This window comes from Silene latifolia, chromosome Y, assembly GCF_048544455.1.
Source record: "Silene latifolia isolate original U9 population chromosome Y, ASM4854445v1, whole genome shotgun sequence".
Classification (NCBI taxonomy): Eukaryota; Viridiplantae; Streptophyta; class Magnoliopsida; order Caryophyllales; family Caryophyllaceae; genus Silene; species Silene latifolia.
The window spans coordinates 421,337,545-421,365,158 of record NC_133538.1 but is presented as its reverse complement, the minus strand read 5'-3'; the positions used below and the strand labels follow the sequence as shown (position 1 = coordinate 421,365,158).

At 34.9% G+C, this 27,614-nt stretch overlaps 1 protein-coding gene across 1 annotated transcript; it reads left to right on the top strand.

Annotated features, from left to right (window-relative positions):
- Positions 1-24,075: 24,075 nt before the first annotated feature.
- Positions 24,076-27,342, top strand: LOC141633158 (tyrosine-sulfated glycopeptide receptor 1-like). The gene has a single exon (XM_074445617.1). The coding sequence runs from the start codon at positions 24,091-24,093 to the stop codon at positions 27,325-27,327; it is 3,237 nt and encodes a 1,078-aa protein (XP_074301718.1). The 5' UTR covers positions 24,076-24,090; the 3' UTR covers positions 27,328-27,342.
- The last annotated feature ends 272 nt before the right edge of the window (positions 27,343-27,614 follow it).

Genomic DNA, 27,614 nt, shown 5'->3' with positions numbered 1-27,614 from the left:
TATTTTTAAGTACAATGAGGGCATTGTACGCTTTGGTTTGGGGAGGTTATGCACCCATATATGTGTCTGCATGTTGTTTTTATTGCATTTCAGTTATCACGTTTAATTTATGTATGCATTGTCGTTTATTTTTATAAAAATTCAAAAATCCTATAAAAATAGAAAATTTTCAAAAAAATCAAAAAATTTCATGTTTAATTTAGCAAGTAGGTTGAGTCGGAACGGTAGATTTCAATGATGAAATTGCACTGCAATTGTCTTTTTGCTTAAGCCTTGCATAAAACTGTTATCTTTTAGCTTTGTCTTATTGCATATCTACGAGTTAATGTTAAATTTAGCTGAACAAATAGACTTGGCCTAAAATTTTGGCAAACTATTTATAATTTCTAAGATTTAGAGCCATATAAACTGGTGTCATTTATAAACAGTTTCATGTAGGATTGTGAGTAGTTACTCCTTGCCTAACATGTTCATTAATTTGCATGTTTATGAAATTCAATTACTTTCTTGCCTACATACATTCGGGTTAGTGGTTGGTGTCACATGCAGGGAGGCGCTTACATTTCCCTTTTCTCTCATTTTTACCCAATTAACTCCATATTAGCCAAATTTGCCTGTTGACCCTTAGCTACATCCAAATTTAGCCTGCCTTGTCACGCTAGTTTAGTGTATGTTTCGCGGTATATATTTCATTGTGCCAAGTCTGGCTTGTATCTGATGATTTGGAGTTGGTAATTTATGAAGAAAAGGAGGATGAGAAAAGAAAATTGAAAAGAAAAGAATTGAAAAAAAATGAAAAAACGTGAATGAAGAGAAAAAAAACGTGATGAGGTAAAAAAGAGAAGTATGTTTGATTGTTGACGGTTTCTACTCCTATACTTTACTTATATCTATTAAGGAGTATGTTCAGTTCGGTTTGGTGAGTTTTGATGCCAAATGAAGGGCATATGTGCTTAGTTCTATAATTGAGTGAGAATCGGATGTTGTTATATGGTTCTGTTTAGGTACTAGCTTGGCCGCCTATACCTCCACATTCCCATAAATGTTTTGCCTTTTCTTACCCATTGCCTCACTTTACCATAACTTTTGTAAGCCCTCGGCTGTGACAGGGCCTTGTTTGGTTGGAATATATGTATGGAAGCTAGAATTGTCTATCATATTGGTTGCATGCATGTTTATGTGGGTCGTAGTCTAGGTGAGCGACTTCTTATTCTTTCTCTCTTACATTTAATTGTTTACCCTTTTCTTCATGAGAGAAGAGTGACCCGTGAGAGTCCATCATTAAAGGTCTTGCAAGGTCGACGGCTCAGCTTTATTATAAACATCTTACAACTCGTTTGCATTTGACAGTTTTTGTTATAAGTGTTAGTTTGCTGCATTAAATTGGTTAAAGTGGGCATTTGTAGCTAGCTATGAGTTTTCTTATCCGTTCCTTAGTTTGCATTTAGTTTACTCGAGGACGAGTAAAGGTTTGGTTTGGGGAGATTTGATACGTGCATTTTATATAGTCTTTTTAAGCCTCTTTATGCACGTATTTCTATACTATTCTCGTAGTTTTATGTTACGAAATGCCCCGAATATTCTACTTTGGTTTGTTTAGCTTTATTTGCAGGAATGGACCCGAAAGTGGTGGAATCAAGCCTTTTATCGTCCACTTTGCTTGCATTTAGAGGATGATTGGATTTGGAGCGGGAAATACTGTTGTTACGGGATGCGTGAAGTGATTTCGGAAGCTAAATCACCAAGTCAATGCTGAAATTAACGAAACAAGTAGCCGACTGAGTCAAAGTCACTCGATCGAAGGTTTTTATAGTCGATCGAGTAGTTTTGGATAGCAGAAGACTTCGATCAAGTGAAATCCATGCTCGATCGAATTGCGCATAATTGGAGTTCCTCGATCGAGTAGGTTTTCTACTCGATCGAGAGGTTTTTGCTATGATTCTGTTCGATCGAATTGTTCTAAATGGCTCGATCGAGTAGTTATCTATTGGGCTCGGGCATTTTCAGTTTTATTTCGTTTCTAGGTTAAATAATTGTCTTTCCCACAAATAAGAAAGACGACATAACACTTTTACATCTCATACACTCTTCTTTTCTCTTTTTCTCTCTTTTGTAACCTGATACTGTTGCTCTATGTTCCGGATCCTAATCTGTAATTCTCCGTTTACTCTCTCTTTAATTTGCGATGTTGATTATTCCTTTATCTTTCACTCTTGCTTTATTTATCATTATGCGTAGCTAATTCCCCCGCTAGGATTTAGGGGATTCAATGAATTATTGTTAGTTGCTAATTAGGTTTACAGATCTTTCGTTGCTATCATGTCTATGTTGTTAATCACGGCAATTAACTGTAATTAGTTGCTTGTATCGATGCATTTAGCTAGTTTGATTGGTAAGCCTTAGCCTAGACCGGAAGGTTGGAAGGGGTGAGACCTGCAGTGAACATTAGGATGCTTTAGTGAGGGCGGAAGCTAAGCTAATAGCGTTTTTGGGTGAATTGAGACCGGAATGAGATATTCGCTGCTCCTTAGACTGATACACGCGACCGATCTGTGACCTTAGCTGCAATTAACTGACGTTCATTGATAACCCGACAATCCTAGTTCTCTCTCTTTTGTTGTTAATCTCTTTCATTCTTTTCTCTTGCTTTAATCTCATTTAGTTTAGTTTAAACAACTCAAACCCCCAAATTGTGACCTCAGACGGGCTAGAATTGACAAGTAGATAGTGACCGCCTCCTTGTGGAGATCGACCCTACTTACCGCTGAATTCTGTTAGTAGTACTTAGGTATTTATTTTTGGTACTGAAACAACGGTATCAACATGAGTCGTCGCCTGACGCATTTCCATCGTTTCTTTTGCGCTTTTGGACCATATCTAAAGTAGAAATTAATAAACAAATAATAATAATGCATACTTATAATAACAAACAAATCTCTAGAGAGGAGGGTTTATTACTTCTTTAAAGAGGAGAATCCGGATTGATCTGGCGGCGGCAATGGCGATGATGACGATGACTGCGACGGCGATGGAGTAGGCTGGTGGTTGAGGGGAAGCTCAATGTTTGAGAATATTATGTGGAGGAGGGGAAGCTCAGAGTATACATGTGTGAATAATACAACACTTGCAAGACCTTATTTATTGGTGGAAAGTAATAAACACGGTATAAGAAAAACCGTTATATTTTGTTTCCAAATAGACAACGGTTTTGTTTGAAACCGTAATTGACTAGTACTATCTACAACGGGTTAGAAATAACCGTTGTCTGAAATATTTTCATTTTCTTTGATTTTCCCGCCATGAAATAAAGCATCATTTTTATATACATAACAACGGCCTCAACCGTTATAACTGCACACGTCCAGAACAACGGTTTGGGTATATCCATTTTACTTTATATTTCGTTTTGCTTGATTTTACCGCCAAGAAATAAAGCATCATTTTCATATAGATAAAGCATCATTTTGTTTGATACGATTTTTCCCTAACCCGCCCGCTGTAACAGCAGAAAAAGTTTACAACAGCAGTTTGATATATATAACAGCAAGATAATAATTACACATGACGTAAGATATCTCGATTGGATTGCTGATATTTTCACGGTTGCCGGGAACGTTTTTTGGATTTGCTAGTCTCTTCATTAACCCAAATACCTTCATCATGATCATCCCGTGTATATATGTTTGGAATGTTAACATTATCAACATCATTACCAAATTGCGATATAGCACTGTGATCAAGTCCTTCAAATTCGACGTCTTCATCATCTGGAATTCGGCGATGACAAGATAGAACAACTGACCACTTCTTATCCATAGGATCGGTAACATAAAAAAACTTGTTTTGCTTGTGACGCTAATATAAAAGGATCGTCCTTGTTTCCAACCTTGTCAAAATTTACTAATGTGAATCCTAAATCATCCTTTCCAACACCATTGTTGTTGTCAACCCACTTGCACCGAAATAGAGGTATCTCAAAATCCATGTAGTCTAAAACCAATATCTCTTCAATAATTCCATAATATTGCATTGTACCCAAAATATGATTTTTATCCTTTGAACTAGCAAAGTATATTGCCTCAGAATCTACGCAAACTCCACTGTTTTGCATTGTGCTCGCCTCATCTTGAATGCGGGTGTAGAAAGTGTACCCATTGATCGCATACCCGCTATAAAAAGTTGCACGAGCATCAGGACCGAAAGCGAGATGTCGTAGGCTGGTTGAGCAATCATCAATTGGGTTGTCATCATCGTAAATAGTATCCTTAAACCAGTCACTAAATTGCTTGTAATGCTCATTTGCATACCACCTTTCGTTTTTATGAGGGTGTTTTCCCTTAAGGTAACTCTGGTATTCCATGCTGTAAGGCTGGACATGATCATCGTTAAATAGAACGTATGTATGAGCTCTATGTCGCATGTCAGATGATATATCCTTGGAAACACGACTCCTTACACCTTTTCCATTCATCCAGTCACTATGACGATTCGTAGGAGCTCCAATTAACTCATCCAAGGAGAGGTACGCGTAACAATACGAAAGAGCTTCATCGAGAATTGCTCGCTCAGCAATAAACCCCTCTGGACGATACCTATTAGATGTGTAATCCATGTAAACTTTCATTAATCGTTCGAATGGGTACTGATATCTCAAATACACTGGCCGGAGATACAAAACCTCCCGGACTAGGTGTACAGTCAAATGAACCATGATAGTGAAAAATGAGGGAGGAAAATACATTTCAAACTGACAAAGACTGGTGACGAGGATCTCCTTCAAAGTTTCCGCTTCATCAGGATCAATGACTTTACTGTTGATTGATTTGAAGAAATAGCAAAATCTAATTATAGCATGTCGAACCTTTGGAGGTAGAATGGAACGAACGGCCACAGCTAGTAGTTCATCAATGTATGACAGTCATGTGACATTAAACCAGTAAGTTTTAGGTCCTGCAACGAAACAAGGCTTCTAATATTAGATGAATAGCCCTCTGGCACCTTAATACCATGCAAGCATTCGCAAAACTCTTTTTTCTCCTTTTTTGAAATAGTATGAGCTGCAGGCGGCAAAAAAGTCCGATTTCCTTTTGTTTTGACTGCCTGCTCGGGCCTAATACCCATCTCAACCATATCATCCTTAGCTGCCTTGTTGTCTTTTGTCCTACCCGGGACATTCAGAAGAGTATTGATTATATTATCACAAACGTTCTTTTCAATGTGCATAAAATCTAGGCAATGTCTAACCGGGAGGTCACGCCAGTACGGATGTTTGGTAAAAAATATGGTTTTTTTATAACCACGAGTAGACAACTTAGGTCCCTACTTCCCATACGTTATCTCAATATCTTTCACTTTCTCATACACTTCATGACCATTCAAAATCTGAGGACTCCCACGTTGCTCAGGACACCCATTAAACGCCCTGTGAAGCTTACGATAATGATGATCAGGGCATAACCATCGACGATTTCCCCTGTACACATGCTTGCGAGAATGTTTCAAATATTCTGATTCAACTTCCCCCCCCCCCCCCCACACACACACCCACACCCACACACACAATGGGCAAGCCTCTTTCCCATATACAGTATGTCCAGAAAGATCGATGTACGCCGGAAAGTCAGTTATTGTACACAATAACATAACTCTCAGATTGAAACTTTCCTTCTTATAACCATCAAACACCGGTATCCCTCTTTCCCACAGAATCTTCTGATCATCTAGAAGTGGTTCCAAATACACATCTATGTCATTTCCAGGTTGTCGAGAGCCAGATATCAACAAAGACAACATCAGATACTTCCGTTTCATGCAAACCCATGGGGGCAAATTATAGATGGCCAACACAAGTGGCCAAGTATTGTGTTGGGTATTCATGTTTCCATGAGGGTTCATTCCATCTGTGGAGAGCGCTAGACGCAAGTTACTTGCTTCTTTGGCGAAGTCAGAATATTTAGCGTCAAACTTTTTCCACTGTTGACCATCCGCTGGGTGTCTTAACTTTCCATCTTCAATCCTTCCACTATTATGCCAAGTCAACATTCTTGCATCTTCTTCATTCAAATAAATCCTTATTAATCTTGGTATTATTGAAAAATACCACAACACCTTAGCTGGGATCCCTTCCTTAGTCTTATAACGCCATACAGAGCAGCGCGGACAATATGATAATTTCTCATAATGTTTACGGTACAATATGCAGTCATTGGGACAAGCATGTATTTTCTCATATTCCATTCCCAATTCTCTATTAATTTTTTTAGCCTCATATGTCCGACTCGGAAGAACATTACCGTCAGGAAGCATGTCACATAGCAAAGCTAGAAGATCCATAAAACTCTTATCACTCCACCCATTTGCCCTCTTCAAGTTATATAACTTTACCACCGCGGACAATTTGGTATACTTCTTACAATCAGTAAATAAAGGCATTTCAGATTGACTCAACTTCTCAATTAAATCATCAGCATTTATTTCCCCATCACCGGTAGCTTCAAAATCATCGAATCCATCATCTTCAGCAAACTTCTCACCTAAAACAACTTCAGGTGTAGGTGAATTATTGTTTACACACACATCATATGCCCCATCCCCTATATCTAAACCAGCAGCTTCAGGTGTATGATTATTTACCTCTACATCAGATTCCCCATCCTCATCCTCTAATTCTCCATGAAAAATCCAACGCCAATAATCTCTACTGAAACTATTCTTTTCTAAGTGTATTTTGACATCTGGGATAGGCAAAACCCTAATATTACCACATCTATTACAAGGGTCGGGGATTGATGAGTGGAGATGGAAATTTTCACTAACGAAATTGTAAAATTCAGCAATCCATCATTATAAATGGGATCACCAATTTCACCATCAATCATCCAAGTACGACCCATATATAAGCCATTACCTATGAAAATGAGATTACCTTTTTTAAGTTATAAAGATTAATGACGGCGACGACGACAAAGATGACTTCTTTAATTAGTTTTTCATTATAAATACCACCCTAAAAAATAAATACTCTATAAGTTGGTAAACTAAAATCACAAACTTTTCAGTTTTCACAGTGGATCTATTTTTACAACGGTTTTAAGAAACACCGTTGTTAATTGTTGTAATATGACAACGGTTTTAAAATAACCGTTGTTGATATATGTAATATGATAACGGCTTAACAAAGAACCGTTATCATTTTGTCTTATTATTGACATAACGGTTCCAATTCTTATTATCTTATTATGCCGTTTCCATTCTTTTTTTATTATTATAAGTAGAAAGTTAGTCATTATAATATTTTATTTGGTGGATGAGTTTGAGTGTAAGGACTTGATTAAAACGTAGTAACAAATAATATAAATAATTGAACTTTTATTCAAATAACCACCATAATCTAAATAAAACTCATAATGTCAGATAATAATTAAAGACTTAATTAGAATCTGATGAAGAATTAGGATAGTCTTCATGCCCAATTTCGGCATAGATCAAGTCTTAGATCGACTCTTCATCATTAGCGGGCAGCGCAGTTGGTGGAATGGCCTCTTTCTCCCATGACATAGGCACGATTGCAGGAATGTGCTGCCTCATGTAATGTGTCAGTAGACGATAATCAACATGGGTCGCAACCCATAGATAAGGGCCCTTTGTTTAGCATCCGAATAAAAGTCCTCTTTCCCCGCATCTTTCTCCGCAAATCTAGCCCCTAATGTTCTTGCCTGACGAAAACTATCATGGCAGTTGGCGTCGTCAAACTCGATAAAAGCGAAGCCTACAAAACCTTGCTTGTTTGTAGACACAGGGTACACTTTTTTAACCGCAGTGAAACTGGAGTCATGAAGCATTTGCGTCAACCACCCAAAATTAGGGCTTAAACCCTTTCCATTCCCATCATAACGAACCGGGAGATTATGGAGAATGCAAGTAAAAGGTTGTGCGTAACGATGGCGTGATTGTAGCTCCGATACACCAGCCATATTTTTTTTAGAGAGAAATTAAAGAGTAAATGTTTGATAAATTATATTTTGACCTAAAACATTATAAATACATATTTATAGAATTATTTTGGTCAAATTGAATATTATTGGTCAAACTGAATATTTATTAAAGTTCTGATAAAGTTTTGCATGCAGTGGTCAAACTGAGAAATCTAATCAAATAGTGACAACGCTTGAATTGAAAAACCGTTCTTTCATAATTTAAAATGATAACGGTTACAAGAAACCCGTATCTATAACATAACAACGGGTACCACAAACCGTTGCCGGTGCTAATTTAGTAACGGTTTTCGAAATGTCGTTTTCTTAAACTGGTAACGGTTGTCTAACAACCGTTGATAAGAGCGATTTTATAACGAGCTTTTGGAAATCGTTAAACGTTTTTTATAACGGTTTGTTAAACAACCGTTGTCACATTATAATAAGAACGGTTTTCGACGGAAACCGTTATTCTTATTAGCGTGGTCTAGGTTTCCGCCAATATTTTGAAAACGGTAATCTAAGTATCGTTATTAAATGCATTAAACCGTTGTGATACGCTCCTTATTGATTCGTAGTGCTACTACAAATTTTTAATTTGTAAATATACATTAATGGGATATTTTGATTTTGTTATACATGTGGGATTGCAATAATAATAATAATAATAATAATAATAATAATAATAATAATAATAATAATAATAATGATAATGATAATGATAATGATAATGATAAAGTATGATATGAGACAAAATATTCTACACAATTTTTTTCATAATTTTATTTTCTGTCTTGTGAAGATACAAAGGTACTACACTACTACAAGTTGACCATCTTCTTTTGCCAATTCTCAAATTTTATTATATAATTAAGTCATTACTTGAGTTTATTCTTTTAGTAAACGTAATCATATAATAATATTATGTTTAATAATGACCTAACTTATATAATTAGAGGTTCAGTTAAAACGTCGATCTTCTTTATTGTGAAAACTATCAAATATTCTCTCTTATAACCCTTAAGTATGTTACCAAGTTATAATGTTTAACGTCTTTGTACATTATTATTTAAAAACCACGCATTTGCGCGCAATCTACACTAGTTAACGACAAATGAAGTAAGTCCATTAACTAGTAGAGTCAGGATTTGAAATTTACACAAAATGGCCTAAGCAGTAAAATAATAAATAATACGTAAAAATTTAGTAAAAGAGACTAAAAATTATGCTTAGAGAAAAATTAAAATGTACAGAGTAATTTATAAACTTAAAATACTTAGAAAAAATACACATAAACTCAATTACTAAAAAATCCAATGTAAATATAAAATTTCATATTCTATTACTCTAACTAAGAAGCAATTTTAGGGCATGCAAAGTGCATTTACGTTGTACCCGTTCGTCTTATTTCAGACGTGTCATTTTGGTCTGAAATAATAAGACGATATTTTGTAATCATTTTATAGTTAAATGTGATCATTATTAAAAAAATATTTATCATAAGCTGTAACACTGACTGTACCATTGTAATTACATTTAACCATAAACTGATCACATATACCCATCTAAAGCTTCACACGAAAAGTAGTCGTGAAACAAAAATTTATGTTATACACTCTCAGAAGAAGGCTACCTTGGAAAATCACTTATTAAAATCCAACAACTATTAGCAAAATCATCAATCTTTCCAATTAGTCTTGCTGAAGATGGGTCGAGGCAAGTGACGGATAATGTCACTTACAAAACAAATAGGAGGACAAGGTGGGGGCACCCCCATGTGCTTCCCTCTCTCCTCTATTTGGAACATTTGTGAGGGAAAATGGTATCCGTCACTTCAAAGTGACGGATACGTGCCGTCACAAATGAGATTTTGTGCAATCTTTAATAAACCATCTTGCTGCTAACACACGTCCCATTAAACAACATCATTACTCTCCAAAATCAAAGCTTGTAAATTCCAAATTGCATCGTTAATTATTCGCAACATTTTATTAGACTGCCAAAATCATCATTTTACTTGTCTAATTGTCATAGGAGTATAATTGCACGCTTTTAAACCCCATAATTACTGCTAACTGCATAATAATTATATACTCCCTCTTATTCTAAATAACTCTCCTTAATTCCTTTTTTGTTTATTCACAATACTTTTCCTATTTCCTTATTTGGCAAAACTTTTATACTTATTTTAATCACTCCACCCCATAACAATACCTCACAATACTCATATTTTATCTTATTTTAATCATTTTACCCCACAACAATACTTATTTTAATCACAATACTTTCCCTCTCTTCAATCTCCTACCCCCACACAAATACTTTACCATATAATACTCTCTTCCTTAATTCTTGTGCCCCTTGAATAGGGAGGGTTATTTAGAAGAGGGAGTATTTCAACATAACATTATCACATTATGTCTCTAATTTATTGGATGTTAGAATTTTTCTCAAAATAATAATACTTACTAGTTGAAAAGCTCGTGCGATACACGGGGCTCCCATTAGGATTATCTGTAAAAATATATTCTTAAATTGATAAAAAAAAGTCCTACTATGTTGTCATTGATGGAAAAAAAAATCGTGATTAGTATAGATGATAATCGACGAATTATTAGTGCTTTTAGCATAAAAGTTTTGTCATCGATTAGTATAACATAAGGTGACATAGTTATAGTATGTAGCTAGCTTTTTCATTGTTACATGCACAACCGATTTTTAATTAAATACAAAACACTCTCTATAAACATGGCGTAGCTCACCAATATGAACCCTTAATAACGGAGACAACATATCTTTATGAGTTTTGCAAATTATTTTACAACTACGAAAAACTGAATGATGTTACAAAAAACAGCAGGTATCATAATTATATATATTTAGTGCGTTAAGAGAAAATGTTAGATCTCTTACAACATAATTTTATCTTGACTATTTACAATTAAGAGTATTTGCTCCTTATAAACATCTCGCAAAATCAAATCCAAACTGAATTCCAATAGAATTAGTAGTTTTTAAACGCAATCAAAATATCTCTGATTATATTACATAGAATGCATGGGCACATAGGAGTATTATCTGTGACAATATCAGTTAGTAGTTTATGTCATTTTTTAAAATAGTTGGGTAACCAAGTTAGTAAAATAACGTGTTTGGGTTGAGCACTCTACACACGAATAACATATTTACTAAATTAATCCCAACTTTTTTTAATCCTCACATAAATATACTTACACTTTCCAAATATGACATGACACGACACGAAAACACAACACGAAATTAACGGATTAGGGTTGGGATTTGATGACCCATTAATGCAACTGGATCGACACGAACACGATTGGAGATTTAATTGGGTCCGGTTTGGGTTGAAGAGTTCCTGACCCGTTTAAATGTGACACCTAAACCCGACACGACCTCATCTGTTTGTCACATCTAAGTAGCATGGCCTCAACATATATTGTCTCTACCTAAGCACGAGAAGAATCTTTGTATATGAGGAAGTCATTATTATCCTCGGGTTAAGTACCTTTTGCCGACTTTGGAATCTGTAAGTATCTTCACTTCTACTATGAATTTTCCAGGGCGATTGATAATAAGACAGGTCATGTTAGATAATCCTCTTACGGAGTTAATGTTCATCTACAACGTAACCGGCATACCACACTTGATACTATTATGAGTTATATTAATAAATTCATCATGTATACTATCTTTCCTTCTTAAACTCTTCCACCTTGCTTCTTAGAGGTCAAACTTCTATAACTTTGACCATTAATATGTCGAAAATCATGGTCAAACTTCCGCATTAACGATTGTGAAGAAGCAATACGGAAGATCATTGCGAAGAGGATTAAATACATTTAGTGTGAAATTTCTAAAAGATAATGAATCTTACTCCCAAAGTCTACACCAACTAAAATACCTTACCAAATCTCGCATAATGAAAACAAAAAACGACACCCAAAAGTAAGGATGCCAAATGGGGATAAGACATGACGAATGTAGGCCTTCTCATACCCGTATTTAATAGAAAAATTACATGCCACTACTTGTGGCAAGTAAAAAATTTCAAAACCATAACCGCTTCAACTTTGGGAGATCTTAAAATAGTTTCGTTACATTTAAATGTCATATACTCGTCTTTTCTATAGCTTTATCAGGTAGTTCTGATATTATTTTACCCATATATAACACCCATGGTTGGCACGATTTAAAATTCATTTTGAGTCTAAAAACTTTATTTATATTCGCTACATCCAAGACAAATGCGATATAGTTGGCCACTTGTGATAGATTTTCCTTTTTGATCAAATTAATTTGCTTTTTTCTTATTGTAGAGCTAACAATAATTTTTATTCTTATGTCAAAAGCTAACATTTATTTTGAATCAATTACTTATTTATTCCGTTCCTCGTGATTTTGGAGTATATATGTACCTTGTGTTACAATGCCTAATTGCTAATATTTATTCTGAACCAATAACTATAATGGAGATTATAAAATTTAAAAACGAACTTGAGATCGATAGGGTCAAAAACAAGTAAACATTGGCAAAAGAAAAAACATCAAGAAGTAATTAATTAGATATGAGGAAGACCGGGAAATCATGAAAAATCTCATATTTAGGCTTTGTTTCAAAGAAATAAGCTTCTTGAGCAAAAATTTCATTTATCTTAACTTTTTTGTAAGTATTTAATAGATAAATTATTCACCAAGATAAGAGTAGCATGTGAGAAATAAGTTACCCGTTTTTTTATTCATTCAATTTATAATATTAAATATAGAGAACTTATTATGTCTTTTTTATATCATTTTACCAAAAAGCCAGCTACTTTTCAGTGAGTTTGCCAAATATTTTTTACTTAATCAATTAAATTATCAGCTCTTAATTTTCAGTTATCTTTTAAGCTACTTTTTTAGGTTTCAGATAACTTTTCGGTTAGTATGACCAATGAAATTTGAGATATAGTAGAATTAATTAGATTTTACTCCCTTTTGAAATCCACATTTTAAAAATTACTCTATTTTGAAATTTTTTGCTAAAATTACTCCCTTAAGTTGCATTTTTTCCTAAATTGCTTCAAAACTTCAATTTAAGTAACTTATTTTCTCTGTTTTTGAACTCTCCCTCCATTTGTCTACATAGTTATACATTTCAAAATATAAATTGGCTAAGGCACAGATGGAATAAGTTCAAAAACAGATAAAATAGGTCACTTAAATTGGAGTTTTGAAAAAATTTTACAAAAAAATGCAATTTAAGGGAGTATTTTAACAAAAAAATTCAAAAGAGATTAATTTTAAAAATGTGAATTTCAAAAGAGAGTAATTTTTAAATTTTATATGGTCAACTTGACAATTTATGCGACAACTTAAAGCGAATAATATATTCCTTTCATTTTTTTTTATGTTCTGTACACCTTTCAAAACCATTTTCACATATTTTGAAGAATCCGAATAAAAGAGAGAGGTAATTAATAATTTCAACTTCTTTAAAAAACAATTTGTCCTCCTATCATATATACTTCATATTTTATAGGGGTTGACTAAATGAAAAATTTTATATGGTCAACTTGACAATTTGCCTATTTTTAAGGAGTAATCCGGGGTCAAAGGCTTTGCAGTCGACTACATCAACAAAACAGGACAACTATCTGTATCAAAATATTAACGGTGTTACTCTTTTACATACGCTTTTTACTCTTTCACATACATTTTGACACAAAATTTTCATAGATTACCCTCCCTCTAAAAAAAAGGAAAAATATTTCCCCCTTTTCCTTTCTTCTCATTCTAATCAATTTTTCCTCAAATATTCCGATTATTAATTAATTCATCTAAACTAGAATATGTATATAAGAAAAGCAATTGTTCAATTTTGTTAAATAAATTACACAATTTTGTTATCGATTGAATAATTTTATTATTTGTGTTCAATTAGGGTTGTACTTATTAGGCTTGATTTCAATCAAATGGTGTGAGTACGGAGGCAATAGTGGTGGAGTAAACAAATTAGTAGTTTTAAACAAACAAGCGACGATGCTCATAAATTCCAATTTTCATTTTCAAAAACATGGATCAATCATGATTTTATGCTGGAACTTATTGTGTTGATGTTAACAACGGCCTATGCAACTACTCGGTAGAAGGTCATCGCGCGCACGGTAGAGTTGGGGTCGTGCTGGGGTGGTTGAGTGCTGGTGACGGGTAGATGGTCGCGCACAGTGGTGGTTAAGGGGACTGGCGTGGTGGGGTTGGGTCAAAGGGGATGAGGGTTGTGCGAGGGAAGCGGCTAAAAGCTGGTGTGATGACGGTAGGGTAGTTGGTAGTGACGTAGTGGTGGACTATTTGGTGGGATTGGTTGGAGAATTTTTGTGGGTTTTGACGGGAGAGGAGAGATGAAATGAAAAAAATGATAAGACCATCCCCAGGCAAAGGTCGCGCTAATTAGGTCACGACCCTGTTTTACTCTTAATCCTACTTTATTTATCTTGACCTACTTTAACCCTCCCAAGCAGAAGGTCACGACCTAGGTCATCAATCCAATCATTTTTCACTTTCCAACCAATTACATCTCTCCACATTATATCACTTTTTCATATATATATTTTTTATTAATTATTAATATTGTCAACCAATCACATATCGCCACATATAGGTCATGAGTTGGGTCAATTTGCTCCACCAAAGGTCACAAATTGACCACCAAAGGTCACTAATTGACCTCTTCTCTCCAAAGGTCCATAATTTTTTTGTTAATTGATAATTAGTGTGACCAAGCAAGGTCATGACCTAGCAATTGACCTTGCTTGGGGATGGTCTAAAGGGTAATGTTGGAAAAGTGGTATGTGAAAGAGTAATTCTCGTGAAAAAGCAATACCCAATATTAATCTGAATTTCTTTGACAATTTGACATTTTCTTAAATAAAAGTAGGTTTATTCAAGGCAAAAAAAGGATATTGTTATTCCATACACGTATTTTGCTAAATTATAGATGTTATTTCCAATTTTATCGGTATGATTTAGTAAAATTTCTTAAATAAAACTACCGACAGTAAGTGAATTATACATCTGATGTACTACATTAGATGATATAGTTTTTGAGTTTTGTTTTAAAAATTATGAATTTTATTAGAAAGTTTTTGAATTCATTCTTTTCAACATAAAATTAAAAAAATTACAATATAACTCAAAAACATTACATATAAACTCAGAAAAATTTGAGTTTTGATGTCAAAAAATTAACATGTAACTTTTAAACTTTATAAAACTCGAAAAAAATACACAAAAATTCAAATATATATGGAGTCTGATGTATACATTCGATGTATAATCCTTTTTCTCAAAAAATAAGAACCCAATAAAATGACAAACACAAAGAAAGTACTTGATTATTAAGGAAACGTAAACTAGGTTCGAGGATAAAGAATTGAATAGTGAAGGTCAACTACTAGTAGGGTTGGGCGTATCATATTCATAGGGTACACTTTCTAATATGCCTTTTGCCAACAAAAGGTAAGAATAGACAAAATTCTATTTCTATGTTCAATAGGTCTTGGTATAGACGGGTGGGGCGAACAGACGGGTAAATACCTCTAATAAAATGGGTAGGGAGGACAAGGTGAGACACCCCCATGTGATTCCCACTTTATGGCAAATGGGTATTTTGTGAGGAGAAACGGTATCCGTCTATACGTATAGACGGATAGTGTCCGTCTATAATGAGAATTTGTGTTCTATGTTCTACTCCGAAACCTAAATGGAAATGGAAAGAAAATTGAGGCACTTAAATAAGAAAAATGTAAAAAATTGACAGAAAAAGAGGGAGTATACTTTAGCACTTGGGATTCTACTATTACGCGCAAACCCTTTCTCCCTCTTCCTATGTTGTACAAGGTACAAAGAACAAACGACACCTTCAAATGTAAATCCCAATCTTTCCCCTTCTAACTTCTAGAATGTAGGTTCAAATTCTCAATTTCCTCTACTCATGTTAGTTTTCGAGACTTAGGGGGCGTTTGGTTCGGGAAAGGGAAAGGGAATGGAATTAAGAAAGGGCAACAAGGGGAAAGGAAAGTTAAGAAAATGGATCCCCTTAGATTTACATTCATGTTTCTTTTGATAAGGAAAGAAAAGGGTAAAAATAACCCACCTAAAATAACCACCATCAATATTAATCACCATGAATCAATAACCACCACTGACGCCACCACCCAACACAAACCACTACGTATATGACCCTCGCCGGATCTCCTGCTACCGGCGAGTCAGCCGTGCCGTCGGCGAGTAGACTGCGCTGCCGGCATGTCTCCTTTTTCCCCCACTTTCTCCCCTTCGATCTGGTGTTTTCAGGGGTGGGGGAGGGGTTTTCGGGCTTGGGGGCCTGACTTGGTGGTGGTTCGGGTGGTTATTAGGTGGGTTTTGGAGGATTTTCAAAGGGTGGGAGAGAAGGTCGGTGAGGTTGCAGGGGTGAAGTTGGCGCGAGGTGGTTTACAGGGTGGTTCTGACGTGGCAGTGAGGGAGGTGTCGGTAGTAGAGGTGGTAGGGTAGGGTTATGCATCGTATCCGATACGTATCGGAGTATCCGACACGTCATTTTGAATTTTAATAGATACGGAAATACGGTCAAAGGAGTATCTTGACTATTTTTTAGACACGAATACGACTCGTCTTATATTTATTTATATATATTTCTTCATATTATTTGAGAAATAAATAAAAAAAATACACTCTTTGAGTGTATCATTTTTGTTTCTTACTTAAAGGTGAGGACTCACCGAGAGAGAAAACATAATAAATACTATAAAATATTACAATTATTAAAATATTCCCAGTCCCCACCAACTATCCCCCACTCTTTTCATAAAAAATAAACAGCAAGTCTTGCTGATGGCAGACATATTTGGTCTTCAGCTGAAGACGGGCAAAATGTCACCCATTTAAGATGAAAATGTAACCATTTTAAGGTAAATAATTTTTAAAGCTATAATAGTTTGTCATTAAAATGGTAACATTTTGTAGTTAAAATGGCGACATTTGGCCCGTCTTCAGCTGAAGACCAAATATGGCTGCCATCACCCTACCCATCTTAACCCGCCGCACTTCCATTTTCTCTCTCTCTTCTTTTCTTTCTTTTACACTCCCTGCTGTAGCTCTTCCTCACTCCCCTCAAACTTCAACTTCTTCGGATCTTTTCCTTCTCCTAGCCCTGGTGACATGCTCCAATGTAACCAGATCTGGGTGAAGGTCAAGTTCTTCATACTAGAAGAGCTTCACACGAGCAACAAAGGTAAGTTTTCTCACTCCTTTGTGCCGTACCCGAGTCGTGTCCCATTCTGGCGTATTGGGTACGTATCACGTATCATATTCTGTATCGTATCGTGTCGATACAAAATACGCCACCCACCTGACGTGTCGGAGTAACTCTAGGGTAGGGAAAGGGAAACTCATACCTTGGGGGGGGGGGGGTGGGAGGTATGGAGATAGAAAGATTTGGGAGTATGGGGAGGAATGGAGAGGGGAATGAGAATGGGAAAAATAGTAAAACAAACAACAACAAAGGGAATTGGGGGATTTTTTTCCCTTTCCCTTTCATGTAAACCCCTAACCAAACGCCCCCTTAACTTTTAGATGGGTTAATCTATAAATTTCATCAGAACATCTCGAGTAACAAATAAATACCATTCACAGGGAGATACAAAACCATACCCTTCAAAATTACCTAGAAATCTAGAATTATAGAATATAGTTACATCAGTCATTCGAATATTACAACAGAAGAAGACAGTTTTGTGTCTAACATCTCTCGACCGAACAACCTCAATCTATTTATATTATTATGACATAATATGATGGTCCACCTAACATCTCCCAGATAAATTTATAGACAACTAGAAGATTACATTAAGGATCCTATAATTTCAATTAGGACTCTCTCCATTTCTTTCTCTCCATTTCCTCTCACAAATTTATAATTTAGCCCATCTAACAAAAACAATTAACAACCAAAGAGTCAAAATTGGCTATAAATCAATGTGTAAGTCTTGCTTGCGACGGGTCGCGGGTTGCGACGGGTAGTTTGTGAGAGGAAATGGGTAGAGGGGACAAAGGAGGGTCCCCCCATGTGCTTCCCCCACTCAAGGCAAATGGATAATTTGTGAGGGGATATGGTATCCGTCTCTTATTTGTGACGGATACCTTCCGTCACAAATAAGAATTAAAGGTTGTAAATCAATAATTCTACACACAAAATAACAAAATATGATGCAATTGCAGGTGGGGAGAAAAGAAGAGTGGTGGAGGGGGTCCAAATAAGAAACAAACAAAGATGGTAGACTTTCAAAAAAAAAAAAAAAATATTAAGAGCACTACAGTATGCATTTACAACTTACTCCGTTATCTATTTTAATATCCATTGTGACATTGTTATGATAAGAAACATTATAATTAGATATTTGCAAATTGATCCCCACTCTCCTTAATGTAATCTAATCTTTCTTCTTTTTTTGCTATTTTATTATGATGACTAATTGGAAAGCCCGTACGATGCACGTGGCTCCTGTTAGAATTATCTGTAAAAATATATTTTTAAGTTAGCCAAAAAGTCCAACTATGTTGAATCATTGATGAAAAAAAAATTCATGGTTGGTATAGTTGATTGATGAATTATTAGTGCTTTTACCGTAAAAAAATTGACATTTAATAGTACTTATAACATCAAGTGATTTAGTTATAATATGTACTTTGCTTTTTCATTGTCGCGGGCACAATTGGTTTTTAATTCAATAAAAAACGCTCTCTTTGTAAACATGGTGCAGCTCACAAAAATAATCCTTAATAACGGAGACAGACTTTTATGAGTCTTGTAAATTATTTTAACCTACAACAACTACGTAAAACTAAATTATATTACGTAAAACTGAATGATATTACGTAAAACAACAATTATCATAATTATATATAGTGTGTTCAAAGAAAATGTTAGATCTCTTAAACATAATTTTACCTTGATTATATATCTACAATTAAGAGTATTTGCTCCTTATAAATTTCTCGCAACATCAAATCCAAACTGAATTCTAACAGAATTATTGGTCTCTAAACAACAATCAAAATGATTCTATTGCATAGAATGCACGGGGCAACATCATTTATTAGTTTTATGACATCATTTAAAATCATTGAGTTACCAAGTTAATATTTTATGGCAACGCTGAAACATTGGTTTACCTTACCATGGTCTGGTAATAGAAAACTATTAAATTTTTAACAAAAAGTCAAACCATACTAAAAATGAGAGCAAACAAAATTTCGGGAGTTGATTTAGATGAGAAGTGATTAATCATCAGTTCCCCTCACAAAAACGCAACAAAAATGTTGGCATTTGGTATTGACATATCAGTTGTATAACATTCACAGATATAATTGGGTTGTAGAGTTATTATTCTTATAATCTCACGTTTCATCGGTTTTAACAGAAATAGCTATTTACAATTAAAACTACTTGTCCTTATAAGCGTCATCCAAAATATATAATACGACACATAATTTGATAAATTTGTGAAAACTTCTTTGTAAATAATGTCCTTCGTTTGGCCTTAATACATTTGGTCTCTATCACGATGAGAACCTTCATCCCTTGGATGACGTTATTCTTGACGCTTCTACGTAATGGTGGTCATTACTAAAAACTGGTTTCAGCACATAAATTCCAACATGATTAAGTAATTGTCCCCGACTCTTGTTTATTGTCTAGCGTAGCATAGCCTCAATGTATATTGTCTCCGCTTAAGAACGAAAGGAATATTTGTGTTCGAGGAAGTCATTCCTATATGCTCGGTTTAGTACCTTTTGCCAACTTTGGAACCCGTAATTATCTTCCTTTCTATTTCGAATTTCCCAAGGCAATTGATAATAAGATAATGTCTCTTTAGATAGACCTCTTACAGAGTTGATGTTCCTGAACAACAGAACCGACATACCACACTTGGTAGAATATACCATTATGAGTTATGTTAAAAAATTCATCATGTATACTCCCTTCCCTTCTTAATGAACATCTTTCCCATTGCTTCTCAAGAGTCAAACGTCGTTTATAACTTTGATCAATAATATATCAAATATCATGGTCAAACTAATGTATTGACGACTCTGCAAAAACAATACATAGGATCATTGCGAAGAGGATGACGTACATTTAGTGTGAAATTCCTAAAAGATAATGAATTGCTCCCAAAGTCTAACGGGACTAAAATACTCTACCAAGTCTTGAATAATAGGAAAAAAAGCGACTCCTAAAAACAAGGATGTCATACAGGCGAGGAGACAGGATGAAGGTAGGCTTTCTCATACCCATATTAATTAGAAAAATTATATGCCTTTAGTTGTCACAAGTAAAAAATTTCAAAACCATTGTTCAACTTGTGTAGATCTTGAATTAGTTTGTTCCATATAAATATTATATTATCGCTTACTCTATAGTTTTCAAATATTTCTGATATTTTATTTACCCATGCCTAGCTAACACCCATGGTTGACATGACTTAAAATTTAGTTTAAGTCTGAAACTTTATTTATATTCGCTGCATCCAAGACAAAAGATATATAATTGGATGGACAATTATGATAGATTTTCCTTTTGATCAAATTTGTTTTTTTCTTATTGTAGAGTTAACAATTTTCTTATATGGAACGCTTATTTTGAACCAATTTTTTATTTATTCTATTTCTCATATTATGATATATAAGTACTTTGTGTTACAATGTCTCATTACTAATATTAATTCTGAACCAATAGCTATTTATTTTATTAATCAAGTTTATAAAATTAAAAATGGAACATGAGATTAACTTTTAACAATAGGTTCAAAAGTAAGTAAACATGGGCCAAAAAAAAATAGAAAAAGAAATTAATTTGATATTATGAAGGTCGAGAGATCATGAAATTAAAAATCTCATATTTAGACTCTGTTTCGAAAAAAAATAAGCTTAAATTTATCTGACCAAAATTTCATTTATCTTCTTTGTTGTAAGTATTTGGTGGATAAATTATTTATCAAAATAAGCGAAGCATGTGAGAAATAAGCTACATGTATTTTTTTTTAATACTTCAATTTATAATATTAAATATGGAGTACTTACTATGTCCTTTTATGCCATATTATAAAAAAAAAAAAAAAAAAAAAAAAAAAAAAAAAACTATCTTTCCGGTTAGTTTAAAAACCAGTTTTTATTTAATCGGTTAACTGATCGGCTCCAAATTTTCAGTTATCTTTTAAGCTTGTTTTTTAGGTTTCAGTTAATTTTTATAATGAAATATGAGATATAGCATATGAATAATGTGTATGACATTAATATACCATATAATTAGTTACATAGTGTATTTTGAGTATTTAGCACCTACTAATGCGCGAGTCTAGAACCGATCATTGATTCATCATATGAATAACACTATGAGTTGTTCCATTGTTACACAAATGCTTTGAGTTGTTTAAACCCTCAAATTCTACTTCAGTTTTTCTTGGTTTCATTCCTCCATCTAATGATCTCCACATTCTTATAGAAAGTAAATTAGTTAAACAAAAATAGTAACATATATAGATTAGTGAAATGTTTTATTATTTGATAACTTGAATGTATATGGAGGCATTTATGTTTATGATTTCTATACACACACTCCAATGATTATTTAGTGATTACATTTTTGATAAAATCGTAACTTATATTTCGTATAACTACGTAAGATTACACTACATCATCTTAACATAACACTTTAATAAAATAAATTCATCTTTTATCCGCCATCTTCTTGAATTTTGATGCGATAATACAAAATAAAAATGTATGAGACCGTAAGTGGGGAAAATAAATACGATAACTTGAACTATTATTATGAATTTCTATTATCTGTTTGATAATTTTATATTTATATTAGGATAATTTTATTAAAATATATTGGGTTTTTTTGTCAAAAGCTACCTTATATTTAGGGGTATTTATAAAAAGAATACCTTATATTAATTTTTTTGTTTTCAACTACCTTTGTTTTCTTTATTTTTGGTCAATAACTACCTATGCTAATAGTATAGACAAATTTGGTTAGTTTTTGGGCTTTAAACCATCTCATACGACTCTTTAATGTTTAAATCATGCCTAGACTAGATTTTGGGAAGTCATGATGTACTTACGCTTAATTTTAGTAGATGCTCGTAGTTATTATTGAAATGTGAAAAACATAAAACTTGGTCATCTGAAGTTAAATCGTGGTTTTTATGCGGTTGACCATTGTTGTTTGATGTTAACAGGGTCATGTGAGATAGGTTAATGTCGCTAAATCGATTAAATCTCGTCATCTCGTGAGCTTAGGTAGTTTTTGACCAAGATAAGAGAAAAAAAAAAGGTATTTTAAAACAAGAAAAACAATATAAGGTAGTTTTTTACAAATACCCCTAAATATAAGGTAGTTTTTGACAAAAAAACCCAAATATATTTGATCTACTTATATTAGGATAATTTTATTAAAATTTGTTTTAAATACTAAGAAATCTACTTTTATTAGGATAACTTTATTTATGCTAATAGTATAGACAAATTTGGTTAGTTTTTGGGCTTTAAACTATCTCATACGACTCTTTAATGTTTAAATCATGCCTAGACCAGATTTTGGGAAGTCATGATGTACTTACGCTTAATTTTAGTAGATGCTCGTAGTTATTATTGAAATGTGAAAACCATAAATCTTGGTCATCTGAAGTTAAATCGTGGTTTTTATGCGGTTGACCATTGTTGTTTGATGTTAACAGGGTCATGTGAGATAGGTTAATGTCGCTAAATCGATTAAATCTCGTCATCTCGTGAGCTTAGGTAGTTTTTGACCAAGATAAGAGAAAACAAAGGTAGTTTAAAACAAGAAAAACAATATAAGGTAGTTTTTTTACAAATACCCCTAAATATAAGGTAGTTTTTGACAAAAAAACCCAAATATATTTGATCTACTTATATTAGGATAATTTTATTAAAATTTGTTTTAAATACTAAGAAATCTACTTTTATTAGGATAACTTTATTTATTTAATTTTTTTCGAAATCTACCCTTATTAGGATTTCTAAAAAAGTTGGACTCTCTAATATCGCTCGAAAAGTTTCTGCTTTATATATATGTATGTATTGACTGATTGATTACATTTTTTAGGAAAACCCACTTTTCTCTTGCTTTCTCAACAAAAGGAACAATATTAATTTAATGTCTTAATGACTCCAACAAATGTAAGAGGGTCGGATGTACGCAGTCTTATCATGTGTTAGCAACACAAAACTCCCAATAAAAAGAATTGAAGTCACTTTAGTGAATCATTTTGTTTTATTCCATTATCATCCAAAACCGTCATAATCCAGAACAAGAAAAAACAATTGCAGGATAGGGGTTGTCAGATCTACGTAGCCTTACCTCTTTGTTAGCAACACAACAATCACAATAAACAAAAATTAAGTCACTATAATGAGTCATTTTCTTTTATTCCATCATAATCCAAAATCGTCATAATCAACTAATCAAGAAACAAAGAGTAAAGAGTTTTTAGCTCTAATTTTAGGTCTCTCCCAAAAATTTGTCTACTTTTCCACTCTAATTTTTTAATCTATCTTGATAAAAGAAACTAACAAAGTCCACTCTCCAATCTCTATAGCCATCCAAAAGTAAACGCTTTTCAGGGAGTTTAATGTTCAAAGAAAGTAAATAAACCCATATTAATAACAGTATAATACCTGGTCGTTGGGATGGGATGACTTCCATGTCGACGATTTGAAACCCGTCAGTATCAATATTGCCCTTTTGCTACCCTCGAGACGTTAAGGCCCCCATTACGAATTTTTTAAACCATTAATTTAGTTCTCTCTCCTGAGAGAGATGGGTTAAAGAAGAAGACCGTGCAGACAAAACATGGGAAGTGGGAAGCCCATATCATTGGACTGAGCACTCATCATCTACATGTCTTCTGTCTTTGTTCCTGTTCCTGATCAAAATAAACAAAATTGTACCTTATTTCAGACAACAAAAACCAACAACATTAACCAATAATCACACATAAATCACATAAAATTTAAATTCTTTTAAACCATGCTTGTAGACCTCCAACCTTCACTATGTCATACCAGCAACAGATACCATCTACATCTTCTCTTCATTCTACTGCTATACTCCTGCAGCTTCTCTTATCAACAACAAACTTGCGACCCGAACGATCAAAAATCACTTCTGCAATTTTCTGAGCTATTATCCTCTTCTTTGAGACCTTTGAATTGGTCATCTGACTCTGATTGTTGCTTATCTTGGGAAGGTATAGGATGCGACAATAGCGGCCGGGTTACCCGTCTGCTGCTACCGTCTAGAGAATTAAAGGGGAATATATCCTCGTCACTTGGGAGTCTGACAAGTCTTTCTGAAATCAATCTTTCTGATAATTTACTATCTGGGGTTCTTCCAGATGGTCTTTTTACTTCATTGCGTGTCATTGAGATCATTGACTTGAGCTCTAACCGTTTGTACGGCAGTCTTTCGGCGTCATTAACTGTTAATGGAAGTTTCCCTGATACCATACAAACTGTAGATATCTCGAACAATCAATTCAGCGGCCAAATTGAGCCTACCTGGTTCGCTCTGGCGTCAAACTTGTCCAGTTTCAATGCCAGCAACACTAACTTCAACGGTCAGATTCCTTCATCCATTTGCTTTAGTTGTCCTCAGCTTACAAAACTTGATTTCACGAACGCTGCTTTCAATGGCCACATTCCTGCCGGCCTTGGAAATTGCTCGAAACTTGAGGTGTTTCGAGCAGGTTTTAATAATTTGTCTGGATTACTTCCGGATGACATTTACAGCGTAAAATCGCTGGGGGAGTTGTCGGTTCCTGCAAATTACATAACCGGAACCATTGCAGAGGAAATGCTCGGCCTAACCAACCTTAGGATTGTCGAGTTATACTCCAACAGTTTTTCAGGCACAATTCCACGGGATATCGGGAAGTTATCAAAGTTGGAGCAGCTGCAACTTCACATAAACAAACTCAGTGGTACCATACCACCTTCCTTGATGAACTGTACGAGTCTAGTAAAACTTATATTGCGAGTCAATGCCTTGCAAGGTAACATCTCTACTCTCGATTTCTCAAGGCTCACACGTCTTAAAACGCTTGACCTTGGTAATAATAACTTAACTGGAAACTTACCTGAAAGCATTTTCTCATGCAAGTCATTAACTGCAATTAGAGTGGCAATCAATAAATTATCAGGGCAGATATCTCCAAACGTAGTGAGCTTGCCATCTTTAACTTTCCTCTCCCTATCCAATAATAGTTTCACCAATGTATCAGGAGCACTAACAATTTTAGCGAATTGCAAAAACCTAGCCACCCTGACATTGTCAAAGAACTTTTATCATGAATTTATACCCCTTGAGAAGAGCTTTATGGGTCTAGAAGGATTTAGAAGCCTGCAGGTTCTTGCTTTGGGAGGATGCAGTTTCCAAGGTCAAATTCCTGAGTGGCTGGCAAATATAAAGTCTCTGGAAGTTTTAGACTTGTCGTATAACGCATTGACAGGAACAATTCCAGATTGGTTTGCAACTCTCCCAAGCTTCTTTTACTTGGACTTGTCCAAGAATAATCTTACTGGGGAATTTACAGTGCCTGTTAACAGGCTGCCCGCAATGGTATCAGTGGAGGCTGCGAATAAATTTTTGCGAAGTTATCTTGAACTTCCGGTTTTTGTTGCCCCCAATAACGCTAGCAACCAGCAATACAATCAGCTTGCAATACTGCCACCTGCTATCTACCTAAAGGGTAACAACCTTACTGGTAAAATCCCAGTTGACATAAGCCAGCTGCAAAATCTTCATGTGCTGGATCTCAGTGAAAACAACTTCTTAGGCAGTATCCCACCCGAATTTTCTAACCTCACAAGCCTTGAAATGCTAGACCTCTCACAGAATAATTTGACGGGAGAAATTCCGACATCGCTGCAAAGTCTCAATTTCTTATCAGTGTTCAACGTTTCCTACAACGATCTCGAAGGACAGATTCCCACAGGGGGTCAGTTTGGAACTTTTGGAGAATCTAGTTATGTTGGAAATCCACGTTTATGTGGTCAAGTTCTGCATAATAACCCATGTTCGATTAAACCGGCTCCCTCAGTTACACACACGGGCAAAAAACTAAATAAGAGACTAATTTTGGGAATTGTACTAGGTCTCTGCTTTGCAATCGCCTGTGTTCTTGTTATTCTAGTGTATTGGATAATGTCCAAGAGACGGATACTTCCTGGGGGTGATACTGATAAAACTGAAACAGGGATGAATTCACGCTGTTATAGCTCCGATGATGAAATGGGAAAAGATACTAGTCTATTCGTACTCTTTCCAAAAACTACCACAGAGATCAAAGATCTGTCGATACTCGACATACTCAAAGCCACTAACAATTTTAACCAAGAAAACATCATTGGGTGTGGAGGTTTTGGTTTGGTGTACAAAGCAACCTTGGATGATGGGGTTAAGCTTGCTATCAAAAAGCTTTCCGGAGATATGTGTCTGATAGAACGAGAATTCAAAGCAGAGGTGGAAGTTCTATCACTCGCTCAACATGAAAACCTGGTTTCCCTTATGGGTTATTGTGTGCATGATGGTTTTCGGCTTCTAATGTACTCCTATATGGAAAATGGAAGCCTTGACTACTGGTTACATGAGAATCCTGATGGCCCGTCCCAACTTGATTGGCCAATGCGACTTAAAATAGCTTTTGGAGCTGGCAAGGGTATCGCTTACATGCACCAAATCTGCGAGCCACATATTGTGCACCGTGATATAAAGTCAAGTAACATTCTCCTTGATAATAACTTCAAAGCTCATGTAGCAGATTTTGGACTTTCCAGACTCATCCTACCGCACCGCACCCATGTCACCACTGACCTTGTGGGGACACTAGGTTACATTCCACCAGAATATGGGCAGGCTTGGATAGCCACCTTAAGGGGTGATGTCTACAGTTTTGGGGTCGTACTGCTTGAACTGCTCACTGGCAAAAGGCCTGTGGAGATATGTAAACCGAAAACGAGGGAACTAGTTGTGTGGGTCCATCAACTAAAGAACGAAGGAAAACATGAAGAAATCTTTGATCCTCTCTTGAGAGGCAAGGGATATGAACAAGAGATGCTGCAGATTCTTGAGATGGCCTGCAAGTGTGTCAGCCATAATCCCATGAGAAGACCAACTATCAATGAAGTTGTTGACCTGCTCGAGATTTTAGGGTCAAGCCCAAATACGCCCACAGCTGAGGAAGATTTTCCTGTAGAAATGCGGTAAAAATGTTCAGTACATTCCTGCAGATGAGAACAATTATCAAATCAAAGGGGACTGCAACTCCGCACTTCTTTTATTGTGAAATTTGTGCAAATAATTTGTTATATCTATTAGAGATGTATACCAACTGGGTTGTGCCAGTGACCTCTGTACAAAGCCGCTTTTTTGTGATCATGAATTGCATACAATCAGAACCATCAAAATTATTCTAACACAAAGATACATACCATGTAGAAAAATACAACAGTTAGAATTTTGCAAGTATTCTCTCAAGAAAGTATTCAGATTAA